This window comes from Cucurbita moschata, unplaced genomic scaffold (assembly GCF_002738365.1).
Source record: "Cucurbita moschata cultivar Rifu unplaced genomic scaffold, Cmos_1.0 Cmo_Scf00016, whole genome shotgun sequence".
Lineage (NCBI taxonomy): Eukaryota > Viridiplantae > Streptophyta > Magnoliopsida > Cucurbitales > Cucurbitaceae > Cucurbita > Cucurbita moschata.
In genome coordinates this window covers 4,507,282-4,522,186 of record NW_019268532.1, presented here as the reverse complement: position 1 = coordinate 4,522,186, position 14,905 = coordinate 4,507,282, and the positions used below count along the sequence as shown (strand labels likewise).

The 14,905-nt window shown below is 36.5% G+C and overlaps 2 protein-coding genes across 2 annotated transcripts; both read left to right on the top strand.

The window, feature by feature from the left end:
- Positions 1–8,344, top strand: LOC111454056 (mitotic checkpoint protein BUB3.3). The gene is made up of 10 exons (XM_023095343.1): positions 1–226; positions 325–455; positions 2,292–2,374; positions 2,618–2,869; positions 3,067–3,139; positions 4,280–4,360; positions 4,446–4,527; positions 4,614–4,714; positions 4,836–4,951; positions 8,140–8,344. Exons 1-9 carry the CDS (start codon positions 116–118, stop codon positions 4,912–4,914), a joined length of 993 nt encoding a protein of 330 aa, XP_022951111.1. The 5' UTR covers positions 1–115; the 3' UTR covers positions 4,915–4,951; positions 8,140–8,344.
- Positions 8,345–9,698: 1,354 nt separating this feature from the next.
- Positions 9,699–13,677, top strand: LOC111454720 (transmembrane emp24 domain-containing protein p24delta9-like). Its single transcript, XM_023096235.1, has 4 exons — positions 9,699–10,036; positions 10,144–10,353; positions 13,015–13,091; positions 13,276–13,677. Exons 1-4 carry the CDS (start codon positions 9,827–9,829, stop codon positions 13,418–13,420), a joined length of 642 nt encoding a protein of 213 aa, XP_022952003.1. The 5' UTR covers positions 9,699–9,826; the 3' UTR covers positions 13,421–13,677.
- The last annotated feature ends 1,228 nt before the right edge of the window (positions 13,678–14,905 follow it).

Below are 14,905 nucleotides of genomic sequence, written 5' to 3'. Positions count from 1 at the left end.
TCAAAAACCCTTCATTTATTATTAGACCGCTTGAAAGAGCGTCTCATCCAACTCAAATTTTGTTCTATTACTTCATTTCCCGCCTCTTTTGTTCGTCTAACCTCGATCCCCAGACATGGAACCCAACAGGGTTTTGCTGGATTTTCAAAATCCGATCCAAGATGCCATCTCCACAATCCAATTCGCTCCCCGTTCCAACAATCTCCTTATTTCTTCCTGGGATTCTGTTAGTCTTCCTTGTGGTGTTCCAAATTCTTTCAACGTTTCTGCCATTTCTTTTCGTTCACTATGAATGAAGTTCTAGGTTTTGGTTTTTTTGGACAGAGTCTTCGTTTGTACGATGTGGATAATTCTGCACTCAGACTTGAAGCTCCCTCCGAAGCTGCACTGCTTGACTGCTGCTTCCAGGACGAGTCACTGGCTTTGAGCGCTGGTTCTGATGGCTTAATAAGAAGGTTTGGGGTTCGAATTTAATTACAAATCCTCTGGATTAATGTTATGAAATGAAATATCATGGTTCAGATTAAGATATTTGGATCTTGCAATTATCTCGATTTGTTCCATTGTTCTTCTTTCAATTCAACATGCTTGGAGAAATTGTTTGTCTATGGCTATAACTATTAAGTTATTGAAATGATTTCCACAAAGTTGGGAAGGAAATTGTCTCTTTCAACTCCCTTCCACCAAATAGGAAAAGTTTCTGAAGTGAAACGTGAGGATTATTTAGATGTTAATGATGGAGTTAAATTCTGTCCTGTTTTCTGCTCTGAAATAGTAAATGCAGTAGTTTGTTGTTCTTCTTTTCATCTCATTCTGTTCTAGATAGTCAATTTTTTTGTCGGTTGATTTCTTAAGAGGATTATTAAAAGAACTACTTCAATTATGCATGAAAACCCCTCTTATTCTAGGTGAAGCCCCACGACAGTCATAAGCATACATGAGTTTAAAAGGTACATATTGTAGTCAAGATAGGAATGATTTTGAGTTTTTAGATTCATTAAGTCTCTTGGATGAATAGTTTCCTTATCAAACTTGAATGAACGCAACTCTCCCATGTAACGACCCGATTATCGATACCTCGAATCACAGGTCGTTACAATTTGATATTAGAGCTAGACATCGAGCGGTGTGCCAGTGAGAACGCTGGGTCCCTAAGGGTGTGGATTGTGAGATCCTACATCAGTTAGAGAAGGGAACGACATTCCTTACAAGGGTGTAGAAACCTCTCCCTAACAGACGCGTCTTAAAACCTCGTGGGGAACCCTTGAATGGAAAACCCAAAGAAGATATACTATCTGTTAGCGGTGGGCTTGGGCTGTTTCAAATGGTATCAGAGTCGTACACTGAGCGGTGTGCCAACGAGGATGCTGGACCCTCAAGAGGGTTGGATTGTGAGATCTCACATTGGTTGGAGAGGGGAACAAAACATTTCTTATAAAGGTGTAGAAACCTCTCCCTAATAGACACGTTTTAAAACCTTGAGGGGAAGCCTTTGAAGGGAAAGTCCAAAGAGGACAATATCTACTAGCGGTGGGCTTGGGGCTGTTTCACACGATATCTACAGCTTGGAAACGCATTCAATACTTCTTGTCATCTTTTAACTTTAATGATTGGACTGTGCGGCATAATGGTTGACTCATAATTGGTTTGAATTTGAGAATAAGTTCTATTTGATCTTGGTTGATCACTTATTTTCTTACCATTCTCCCTTTCTTCGAGAATATTCATTTTCGAATCTACAAGATCTCCTAGCAAAATAATTTTCTAGTCATCATCTGAATCTTGTAAAGTAAGTTTGAAAGAATCTTCTCTTCGAAACTCAAATGTGTGATTTCTTTGTGGAGGACTCCTCCCCTTTCGACATTGATCCAAAATTTCAAACTTGATCATCCCATGTGTTTTGAATGAACCACCCAAAACACTTGGAAGAAGGCGGTTCTGGGATAACAAATCCCACTCATGAACTTTTTTCACATCCACTCTTTTCTTGTTCATAATGGAAGAAAGTGTTCCTTGGATAAGCCCATTTGTAATATTGTATCCATAGTTTTTTTATGAGAAACAAAAAACGAATATAAACAAATGTATTGTATTATGAGTCTAGCAAAAACAGACAAATTACAAGTATTTTAGTCCGTTACTTTATCTTGCAATAGTTTCTAAAAACGTTATTATAAATTTTTCCTTGTTCTTTTCTTTACCTTTCTAGGTCTGTTTTATGCTAGCGGCATTGAGTCATGGTTGGATATCTTGAGCATAGGTTGCTAATGGCTTTCATTAAAACTTTACAGGTATGACTTGCAATCAGGAATTTCTGAAACCATTGGAAAGCATGACGATATTGCAACCAATATCAGCTATTCGGATCAAACATGTGAGCTACTTTACCTCTTGACATATAACTTTTGGTAAACTATTGATCATGTTGGAAATTATAATCTTTCCTTTTAGTATGCTTGTTAATGACTGGCTAGTATTTTCCTTTTGAACTTGATTAACCGTGATTCTCATTCTCAAGAATTGGCTTATTAAATTCTGTGTTGTTTAGAAAAGTTATTTGAGACCCTTTGTCACATTGGTTATGAAAAAATAGAATTTACTCCCTTTATTTTTGTAGGCCAAATAGTAACAGCGGGTTTGGATGGAAAGATACTGTTGTGGGACACGCGTAGAGAAAAATGTGTGTCATTTGTGAGAAACAGGGGTTCAGATGTGGTGTCCATGTCTATCTCTGGATTTAATTTAATTGTGGCTTCTGGAGTATGCGTATATTCACTGGACTTTCGTAACATGCAAAAACCAGTTCAACTCACAGATTCTTGTATGAAAGTTCCAGTTGCTTGTGTAAGCTCTGTTCCTTATACTGAAGGTTGGTTGACGTATTATGCAGTCTCTTCCAGATAAGGTTGACGTATTATGCAGTCTCTTCCAGATAACTTATAGCTAATATTCTGATTGTTGAAGGACGCCTTTTTTTTCTTCTTAATATGTACTTTTTGTTAAAACTATGTAGATCAGGACAACTTTTGCTTGAATTGTGTTCACTTCTAAATACTTTCCTTGCAGGATTTGCGATTGGCTCAGTAGATGGACGTGTGGCTTTGGAGATTGCTTGTCTGGACCAAGCAGATGATATCAGGTTTTTGCTTTCCCTACCTTTGAATATGGATGCTAATTACTTAAATCATATATTGAACTGGCTCGAGTTAGTATATTGCTTAAAAGCTTTATCTTATTTGTAACGGCTCAAGCTCACCGCTACCAGATATTATCCTATTTAAGCTTTTCCTTTTGGGCTTCCTTCAAGGTTTTTAAAACGCGTCTGTTAGGGAGTGGTTTTCATACCCTTATAAAGGGTGTTTCTTTCTCCTCTCTGAATGGATGGGATCTCACATTATCCTTCTGGGTGCTACAGTAATAATCTGTTGTCCGGTTCAGTTGATTTTAGTCAATTATGGGAACACAGAAAACTTATAACTTGTTTGGAGGTGTTTACTGGGAATTGCTTACAAACGACTGCTTCGCTACTTTGAACACCTGTATGAAGTGTTGTCAACGATTTTTGTTCACTGATACTATTTTCATGTTACTAACTTGTCTAATGTCATTTGGAGTATTGGTATACGTGTACTAATTCATGGTTATTATCTATACGAATGATGTGCACCTTCCGTTTTAGTGCTGTAATTGTAGGAACTCTAAAGTTAAGTGTGCTTAGTTTGAAGCAATCTTATATTAGGAGATCTTCTGTGAAATTTACGAGGAAGCATGTGAGTTATGGAAGCATATTGATAGGACCCATGTGAAAATAGTCTTCAATCTCACAAGTAGCTTTAGATAAGTAAGGCGACATAGTCAGATTGTAGGAGAATGTTGAAGCCGTCGTGTCGTGTGTTAAATCTTGATTCTGGATTCTAAGCTTAGGGTACTCTAGTTTAAGACAAGTAAAGTGACGTAGTCAGGCTGTTAGGGAGTATTGGGATCGTCAAGGGTCAAACCTAGATTCCAAATCCTAGGCATTTCGGCCTCCTCCATCTAGTTACACTTTAGGCTTAATTAAGGAGAAAAGAGACAAATGAAACGATTCATTTTCTGCCACGTTCCATCATTCTAGAGTGTCTAAAAAAATTTAATACAATCAGAATGAAATGCTTGATCTCTCCAGAACCGTAGCTTGTCTTTACTATTCATGATATTCTTGAATCATTATTTGGGCTTGTCCAATAATTCCTGGGATGCATTATTCTTACACAGCATTTCCTTTATATTTTTGGAACAGATATATTTTCTGGTGTCACCCAAAGTCAAAGGGTAGAAGAAAGCATTTGGAGTCAGTGAATGATATTGGGTTTAATCCAATGTATGAATTATAGTGTCTTTAGCTTTCAGCTGGACAACATCAACATGTTTTGTCACATTATTCTAATTTTGTATGTTGCATTTAGACACCATGGTGCCTTTGCAACGGGTGACAATGCAGGCTTTGTTAGCGTATGGGATTTCCAAAGCAAGAGAAGAATCCTTGAGGTATGGGATTCTTTTGCATTGTCCTCTAAAATTTATGTGACCCTGACCTGGCCACCTATGTTTGAATGTTGTTCGTTTGGTTTTAGTTGCCTAGATTTCCAAATAGCGTGGCGTCGTTGTCGTACAACTGCGGAGGACAAGTTTTGGCTGTTGCTTCGAGTTGTACGTACCAAGAAGCTAAAGAAAGGTTCGTTTTCTGTTCGTAATCTTTGTTCGTTTCCAATCTCCATTTCCTGCATTGTGTGCTCTAAAACATTGCTTTATTTTTGGAGTTGATTTGGTGTTGTTATCTTATGTTTATGCAACAGAGAAGATCCTCCTCAAGTGTTCTTGCATGTAATAGAGGAGTACAATCCCAAATCTTTCTCTGCCTCTTCCACTGGATAGCTTAACCTTTCCTACCATGCCTTGCTTCCCACCAAAGGTAATAAATTATTCGTTTTTATGCCAAATTTATACCTCGAATATTTAAAATAGGTTAAATTAATAAAAACACCTCAAAAGTTTTAAAAGTTTCAACTCGTAACTTAAACCTTCAATTTTTTTTTTAAAAAATATCTTTATAGTTAGTTTTGGTTGGAAATCAGATATAATTTTGTTTCAAAAATATCTTTTTAACCTTTTTTTTTTTTAATTATATTCTTAAAGTTTTTTTTTAATTAAAAAAAATACATTTACTATGTTTGAAAAACATCCATTAAATAGCATTAATATCTTTAAACTTAAAAAAAAAAAAAAAATTTTTTAGAGTCAGCATATGCACACAAATAATTTATTTTAATTTAAATAGCTAATTTCTTTAAATTTGAAAAACCCAACTTGAAAACAAATTGTTAGTCCGAATTTATTATATTCATGTTTAGAAATGTTTATAAATGAAAACTTTCCCATTTTTATTTAAAAAAAAAAAAAATTGGAAAGGTTCCAGAGAACAAGGAATGAAATAAGGGAGCTATGAGTATTAGTCATAGGTTGAAATAGATGAATGTAATACCTAAGCCTCGACTGTAATTAATTTCTCTATTTTTCCTTCCTTTGAAGTTTAAAGAGGCCGAATTTCAAGATATGTAGAAGAGAAAAATACTTTAAGATTAAAATCTCATGAACCTAAAAAAAATATAAAAAAAAATAGTGAGAAATTTAAAATGAGTTGCTCAAAGTCAACTGAGGGATAAAATGGTCATTGTGTTCCCCTCCCGAATTTGGGGTCTGAGGTATCCCCACAATAATATGATATTGTCCACGTGAGCTTTTGATGTATTAATTTAGTAGTGATTCCACGCAAGTTCGTAACCAAATTCATGTTAGACGGACACGACTATCTATAATAGTATAATATTGTCTACTTTGAGCATAAGCTCTCATGGCTACTTTGGACTTCCCAAAAGACCTCATACCAATAGAGAGAATATTCCTTGATTATAAATCCATGATCGTTCTCTAAATTAGCCGAGGTGGGACTTTTATCATCCAACACCTCCCCTCGAACAAAGTACGTCTCCCCTTAATTGAGGCTCGACTACTTTTTCTTTTGGAGTCTTAGTCATCTTTTACTATGCTTTTGAGGAGGCTCGACTCCTTTTCTTCTGGAGTCTTAGTCTTAGTCTTTTGGAGGCTTGACTATGACTATGCCTTAAGTAGTCAGTTTCACCAACAAGATATGAAGACTTACTTCCCATTTGGAATTGCACAAAAAAGACTATTTATCTCAAAGAGGTCTACAAAACTCAGAGGAGATTCGGGTTGGAATTAGAGTTTCAACGAATCGTCCAAGAACGGTAATTATGTAGTTTTTTGTATACTTTGAACGTGAACATTTCTTCGTGTGTTTGGAAATAAGTTACAAGAAAAACACCTTGGTATAGATGGATTAAAATCTATAACTTGGTGAATGAATCAAGTTGATTCGATTTTTTTTTTTTATGAAAATAATGAAAATGTAAAGAAAGATCGAAAACTGGAATCGTATGACCGTAGGCGAAGAAGATGAACTGGAGGAAGCTACGTGTCGCATAGAGGGGAGATGTGTTCGTTTGGAAATGGTTGAGACACGTATTGAGCGCCACAATGACTAATGATTGACACGTGTCAAGCATGGAGTGCAGAAGCGTGTACGGTTTTTTATGGCGACACGTGTTGTAGATCGACTCGACCCTATCAATAACCAACCCAAGATTCGTGCATGAATTGACAACCCAACATTTGAATTGAAAATGCGGATTGACTTGAACTGCACAAACCAACGCACAGTGAGTTCCTTTTTTACTCATTCAATTTGTTCGACTGTTTTTCGTCTCGATATCAATACTGATCTTAATTTTATTTGAACCAAGACCTGCCAATAATTTTTCAAAAAATTTGGAGCCTCTAACAAGTGAAAAAACAAGCTCGAAAAGGCACGCTTCATCCTGGTAATTAACCATATGGACTTCAGGCAAGTAATACTTGTAGGGATCGCTAGAACGATCTAGCATGCGAGCATTCCTTATCTTAGGGAGTTAGAAAAATGCATGTTTAAAACTTCTGAAGGGCAATTTCGGATGAGAATGCATTGTATGTATGTCATGAAAAATTATCGTTATGCCCCTAGAAGGAGAATTTTGGTATGCATGTTGTTTTTATATTTACATTGAGCTAGAAATAAAATATGCATGATTAGAAAACGAGTTGGGCAATATGGACGAGTAAGCTATGCAAGATGCTAGTACCAAAAGACTTACGATGAGATTTCTGATAAATGTTGTTCTATATACTTTCTGTTGTGTTAGAAGGAAGTATGGACTAATGTGATCGGTGCTTCGAGCGATTGATGGATGTTATCTCCCTATCGAGCTCGTTTGATTGCATGAATGTTTTAGCTTGTGTTCAATGCTACAGGTGACTTATAGAAATATTTCCCTCATAAGCAATGCCTGAATGAATGGATCATGTTTCTCGTGCTTTAGATGATCGATAGAAATTTCTCCCTAACCAAGCATGCACGAGTGAACCAAGTTAAGAATAAGGCAATAGAGTAAGAGCTATTTTCACGTTAATCGAGGTCAATACGTTTTCAGTATACCGAGCACCCTAGGATCATGAGCGTTGAACAGAGGTCTAGACCTAAATGCACCTAGAGGACTAGTTTAGCTTCGAAGGGCTAACCCCAAATAACCTGAAAAGGCGAGATGAGATCTAGGTCGCCTAAAAGTCCTAAGAACCTAGTAAATCTCCAAGCCACCCAAGAAAAATTGGAATGAAACCCACTTTTAGTGGGGGATGACAGACTACATAAGTAGACAACACTAGGAACTACAACACTAGGAACTACTACTGCGTAGAATAAAACCCACCTTGAGAGGGGATGAGAGAATACATAAGCAGATAACACAAGGAACTACATAAGCAGATAACGTAAGGAACTAATACTGTGTAGAATATAACTACCTTGAGAGGACGAGAGACTACATAAGTAGATAACACGAGGAATCAGGAGAATTCTTGAACTGGGTCCGATCTTCTTGGAACCCAATGAAAAATTTGTGGTTACTTACTAGGTTAATGATGCAAGGAGAGCTTACAAGTTGGTTGCTTACTGAATGTTTTTATACTCACTTCTTTTCCTTTTTTTAGGTGATCACAAATGACTGGTTGAGGTAGAGGACTGCTTGGGAGCTGTACTATCACATAGAGGTGTCGACTCGGGGCGTCAATTTAATTTGTATTTTATGGGTTGTCATTTGTAACATTTTGTATCCCGCTCACCTTCATTGTTTGTAAATAACTTAAACGACAGCGGTTTTGAATTATTTTTGTATTGGATTTTAGATTTTGACTATAGTGTTGTATCTTATTAATTCGCTCGAAATTTTATTGTGTTTTTGCTTTCATTTATTTACTGTTGTATTGTTTTCTAGTCATGGTCCGAGATTTGAAATCTCGAAAATCAAGTCGTGACAACGAAAGAGAAGAAATCGAAGAGGGAGATAATCTATAGAATGTAGATACGTTGTTTTTATTTACATATAAATGATAAAAAAAATTTATAAAGTTTTAAGGGTGGTCATGAGTATTGTAATGAGAAGGATCATTGCCACAATGATCTACAGATCTCGATTTTTAGGAACGGATCATCAACATATGAGTTAAGTGATCAATGTTTTTATGTACCAGTTATGGTCAAGCCAGACAATCTTAAACTATGACAGGTTATTTGTGTGTGTGTTTGTATGTATGTCTAACTCTGTTAAGAAAATATATTGTTCACTTTGGCTCGTTACGTATTTTATCAACCTCACGGTTTTAAAACGTGTCTAGTAAGATGAGGTTTTCACATCTTTATAAGAAATACTTCGTTTCTCTTTTTAACTCATGTGAAATCTCACCAAAAGTGTCGGAATATTTTTAATAATCATCATTTTTTTAAATGATTTTCCAGCCGAGACAAAGACGCAGTACAAGATTACTCCAATATTTGTGTGTTTTTTATTGCTTTAGCATTAATGTTTTTTTGTTTTTTTTTTTTTGGTATTATGCAATTCTTTATTTATGGTAACCAACAACAAAGCAATTATACTTTTCTAATAAAATTTTATATTTATATTAAAAATTTGACGGTGATTGGACCGCTTGTTACTAGACCAAGCAAAAATTTCCTGGAAGAGAGTTTAAAGAGCGCCGAAGTTTAAGGAAAAAAGACCATAAAAAATCAGTCCGAAACTTCAGAACGAAGAGAATAGATTGAAGACCGAAACCGTTTTAAAGAAATAGCTTGACTGAAAATCTAGCCTTTAGAAATGGCTGGAGTCTTTCTTAGTGCAATACTTGAAACGACCCTTAAAGCGTGCGAGCGCCTAGCTACTAAAGTTACGAGATTGAAAGGTCCGAAGGACTAAACTTCATAAGTGTAAAATATTTATCGGGGCAGAAGTGCTCGATAGCTGAAGTTTTCTTGTTGTTGTTGCATCGAAACATAGAAATGTTGAATCTAATTTAATCAAAGAGCTACGAAATGAACCTATGAATTTAATAGTTTAATGGTTTGATAAAACACGTGTCAGTCAAGGAAGGAAGGAAGAGTACGTGTCTTGGCCAATGAGAATCGAGCAACTGACATCATTTTAATTTCATATTTTTTATTTATTTATTGTTAAATGTAATTTAATGTGTAATGTGATAATAATAATTCTTTGAATTTGCGATTTACATTTTCGTTGGCCGCCATTGATATCGTCTCTTGTTTCTTCTACTAAGCACATAATCCCGAATCTCTCTCTCTCTCCGCTTACTTCCCATTGAAAACTTTCTTCCCTTCTCAAAAATGGTGCGATTTTTCGCCGCTTTTCACCTTATTTTCCTCATCGGATTCATGTCGTCTGGATCTGAATCTCTCCGATTCGACTTGCAGTCCGGCCACACCAAGTGTATCTCTGAGGACATTAAGCACAACGCCATGTCCGTCGGTAAGTATCACGTTGTTAATCCCAATGAAGGCCAGCCTTTGACTGATGATCGCAAGCTCATTGTTCGGGTACTTTCCTTTTTTTTTTTTTGGGAGGATCTCTTGATTTTTTTTGTTTTTTCGGGGGGGTTTTTGGTCGATTTGTGATGCTTGATTTAGGGTTTTGGAATCTGTAGGTGACTTCGGCTACTGGAAATACCTACCATTACTCCGATAAGGTGGAATCGGGGCAATTTGCTTTCGTTGCTGCGGAGGCGGGTGATTTCATGACCTGCTTTTGGGCTCCCGATCACCAGCCTCAGGTCACATTGTCCGTGGATTTCGATTGGAGGACGGGTGTGGCTGCCAAGGATTGGTCCAATGTTGCTAAGAAAGGCTCTGTCGATGTAAGTTTTCGCATGTCTATGATAAATGTTGATTGAACTTGGTTCTGTTCGATTGCTTGATTGTTTACGAGGATTTTGATTGGCGCGTTTACCCGAATTTTGAATTCTTTGTCTAGATCTTTCTCCGGATTTGAGGAATTTACCATTCCTTGCTTGTATTAGTTGTATCTCCTTAGGCACTCCTTCCAATTGAACGACCTAAAGTTCCTTTCAAGTTGCAAACTCCAGGCCATCGTTGACTGCGTTCAGCCTCAGAGTTTTTGTTATCTTTCTAATTATATTTCCAGAAAGTGATCGAATTATGTTTCTTTTGTTGAATTTGCATATATCCAAGAACAGTTGAAGCGCTGATGTAGGGAATTCCAGCTATTCAAACTGTAGGAGCAATTGCACAACATACACAACAAAATCACAAATCATCGTTCAATGTGTGGTAGGATTCTTTAACTGTAGGAGCAGAAATAAAGCAAAAAGCCTAGTGTAGATCTGCTGTTTTTCATAAATTACAGTTAGAACCAAGCTTAGGACACACAGTCTAGGAAGAAAATTACTTTCTTAGTTCTCCTCCAATAAAAATTGAAAATTTCTTTTCCCAAAAAAATTCTTTTTTCTCTCTATTAACATCTCTAATGAGGTGTGTCCAATTTAGAAGCAGGCGTGGATTTTAATTTTTCTCTTTTAAGATCGTCCTTTCTACCATCATGTAAATCTAGTTGTCTCGTCCGTAGCTTCTTTCATTTTGATGTCTTTGGAACCCGAGACGGTAAAAGAGGTAGGGGATAGTTCATTGGAGATTAGAAACCTGTCCATCTAGGCACCGGTCTCACCAACATAATGTTTGAGGCTTTATTTTCCACCCTTGGGATTGTTGACTCCTCGAAAAGAGGTTTGGGCTTAGCAACATTTGACCAGGATTGTGGTCATATCTAAATTTCCTCTCTTTGGTCCAAGAAAATCCACAATTCTCCTTCCCATGGATGCTTGTGATCATCTTACTATGAAGATTCTTTCTTTGATTTCCTTCGGTATCTCCGAGGTCATTTTGCTAACAAGATTTAGTTCGGGATGTCTTATCCTCTGCATTCCAAGATAATAGGAAAGATCTTTAAATTAATATGATGGCTAAATTTTTTCTTTCCCTTTTTCCACTCAAGGTGTGCACTTGTTTCGCTAAATATAAAGCCACTTTTCTTCATAGTTTGAAAGAAGGCATATTTTGAAAGAAAAAGTTGTAGTAGAGAGCATGAGACATCCTCCCAAACAAAGTTTTCACTCGCCAAGTTTTCTCAGTATTCTTCCTTCTAATGCTGCCAGCAATCTCATTGTCAGATTCTCTCTTAGGAATGAATGCTTCTCTGGACCAATTTTAACAGTTCACTTGACAAGGACGTTCAGCACCATTATTGTTGCTATTAGAGTTCTACATTATTTAGAAGATTTATGGGTTGTGCCTATATTCACATGACATAAGTGGAGTTGGGTTCAAAATTCTTGAGTGAATAGTACCATACCAATCTAGAGACATGGGTTGTAACGGCCTAAGCTCACCGCTAGCTAGCAGATATTGTCCTCTTTGGGCTTTCCCTTTCGGGCTTTCCCTCAAGGTTTTTAAAACGCGTTTGCTAGGGAGAGGTTTCCACACCCTTATAAAGAATGCTTTGTTCTCCTCTCTAACCGATGTGGAAACTCACAATCCACCCCCTTCGGGGCTCAGTCTCCTCGCTGGCACATTGTCCGATGTCTAGCTCTGATACCATTTGTAATGGCCTAAGCCCACCGCTAGCAGATATTGTCCTCTTTGGGCTCTCCCTCAAAGTTTTTAAAACGCGTCTGCTAGGGAGAGGTTTCCACACCTTTATAAAGAATGCTTCGTTCTCCTCCCCAACCGATGCGGGATCTCACATGGGTCCTAAAAAGTGTCATCAAGCTTGTGGTCTAGACTTGACTGTTTGAATGAATGTCTCCCACTATTGGTGCGAGTTCTTTTGTGGCATGACATATGATTTGGTGTAGGAAATTTCTTTCCCCTCCTGTTCTAATTTACTTATCTGTTAACTTTTTAAATTGGTCCATTCATACACCAACTCTAGTAATGTCTTATGTTGGTGAAGTACTCTGCTATTAGCGTCATTAGACCAAATAACACTTGGAAACAGAAAACAATCTATAGAAGTTCGAATTATGTTGGCCGAAGATTTGGTGAGGGTATTTCGATTCAACTAGGTAATAACAAATTCAAAAATCTTAATGCAGTACCCCACGTAGAAAATTACCATTTGAATTGGGTCAGGTGATTTTTTGGAGTTGTTGAATTCAAATACCCTCACCAAAGATAAAGTGGGGAGGAACTGAATTATGATGGCCAACTAATTTCTTGACTTTTTCCATAATTTTGCTACAACGACATCAAAATTGTGTCGAATCTCTGCAATTATCAAGTTTTGGACTCACTGGAACACACACAAGCTTACTATTCATCAAGTTTTGGACTCACTGGAACACACAGAAGCTTACTATTCATCAAGTTTTGAACTCACTGGAACACAAACTGACTTGGGACTCGATGAATGCTGCTTGTTTTTTTCAATTCTAATAAATGGCAGTGAGTTGTTTTCCCAATCTCATGTGGCTATGTCATTAACGATTCTCTTACAATGTCAGGCCATGGAATTAGAGCTTCAGAAGTTGTTTGACACAGCCAATTCTATTCAAGAAGAGATGAATTATCTCCGTGAAAGGTAAAACAGAATCATGCATTCTACTTCTTTGCCCCCACTCCATTCCCCCATTTAGGAATTGAGATTACTCGTTCTCACTTGTTCTCAACCATGTTCGATACAAGTCTTTTCGCTGACCCCGGCCCCCGTTACTCATGGACGTCCTCGTTAATGGTCTGAAACCGTGAACAATCTGTGATTGCAGGGAGGACGAGATGCAAGATCTGAACAGAAGTACAAACACAAAGATGGCATGGTTGAGTTTGCTTTCGCTTTTTGTTTGCTTATCAGTGGCAGGATTGCAACTATGGCATTTGAAGTCCTTTTTCGAGAAAAAGAAGCTCATTTAAATTATTTAAACTCTCAAGTCTCTTCGCAATCATAACAGAATCCGCCTTCTTCAGTGTAGATTAATTAGTTATTGGTTTGCATTGTGAGATAAGATCAGCTTTCTATTTTTCGGTGTAAGAACAATAGTCTCCTTAAATCAGCTTACAATCGAGTCTTTCACTGCCAGTAATTTTACAAATTTCAGTTTCTTTTCGTCTTGTATGAATTTTTGCTTATATTTTTTAAAGTGTACTTCAAAAAAGTCATAATTACCTTGGACTTTTTATCAAATTGCATTATAATGGCTACAATTTTAACCTTATGTTGCAATTTTTAGTTTAAAATAAATTATAGGAGATATATATAATACAAAATTGCTTGGAGCATAAAGAAAAACATCATTATTGTATAAATTTATAAGTTAATTAAGTTTTTTCATGCATTAATTGAATTTAATTTTTTGAACAACATGAATTGAAATTGTGGAAGTTTTTGTATTACGTTTTATTAATTTAGTGTGTGAATGAGTAAAAACTTAATATGCAATAGAGATGCTTATAGAGATGGTAACATTCAACTGATCAAAGGATGAAAAAGAGTCTTTGGATGCAGTATTCTATACTAGACAACCAAATATTAACTTCTCTTTGTAAATTTATTAATTGAGAATATTAATATTTTACAAGATGATTACATGTGATTTGATTTTCTCGATCATTAAAACATACTGGGGGTTTATATAAGGTCAATTCATTTATTTCGTACTCGAAGTTTACTAATCCTAAAATAATTCGGGGTATGACGCCCACATTTCCTCTTCTCTATTTCAAGTCACTTCTTAGGTTTGATTGTTCTTCCACAAAATCTGATTGAGTGATCTCGTTGTTGCTAGTGTTTTCACTTTTGACAAATATGGTGTGTACTTGCGCACCATTAACACATGGAATACATTATGCACAACAATTTGGGTGGGTTGGCAATGTTCGTGTAATATCTATTTTTTAAAAGGATAAAAGAATAAATAAATAATAATAAAAAATAAAAGAGGGCAAGTGAAACATTCGCTGATCGTACTTTGGTTGCATGAAGTTGTAGTGACTTGCGATCGGATACCATTAATTAATAATTGGGGAATATATATAGCTAAGACAGCTTTCTAAACTTACGAGAGACATTATGGGTTCACAATAATGTCTATGTCTTTTGGGCGAACGAATGCTCCCATTGTATTTATAGATATAATGAAGAAGGTATTTAGAAACTTCCTTGTCACGATTGTGATAACAATCATCAACAACATCATGGTTTATTTTAGATCTAGTAAAGAACATGAGGGTCATCTAAGGGGAGTATTGACCATGCTGAGACCGGAACGTTTGAAATGCGAGTTTTGGCTTAAAAATTTTGGTTTCTTAAGCCACGTGGTGTCATTGGAAGGAATAGTAGTGGATCCAACCAAGGTTGAGGTAGTGATGGAATGGCCTCGTCCGACTACAACGACTGAG

Coding starts and splice junctions, on each gene's coding strand:
- LOC111454720 (XM_023096235.1), top strand. CDS start 9,827: ATGGTGCGATTTTTCGCCGCTTTTCACCTTATTTTCCTCATCGGATTC. Junction 10,037..10,143: donor ATCGCAAGCTCATTGTTCGG/GTACTTTCCTTT, acceptor TGGAATCTGTAG/GTGACTTCGGCTACTGGAAA. Junction 10,354..13,014: donor CTAAGAAAGGCTCTGTCGAT/GTAAGTTTTCGC, acceptor TTACAATGTCAG/GCCATGGAATTAGAGCTTCA.
- LOC111454056 (XM_023095343.1), top strand. CDS start 116: ATGGAACCCAACAGGGTTTTGCTGGATTTTCAAAATCCGATCCAAGAT. Junction 2,375..2,617: donor CAGCTATTCGGATCAAACAT/GTGAGCTACTTT, acceptor TTATTTTTGTAG/GCCAAATAGTAACAGCGGGT. Junction 3,140..4,279: donor GACCAAGCAGATGATATCAG/GTTTTTGCTTTC, acceptor TTTTTGGAACAG/ATATATTTTCTGGTGTCACC.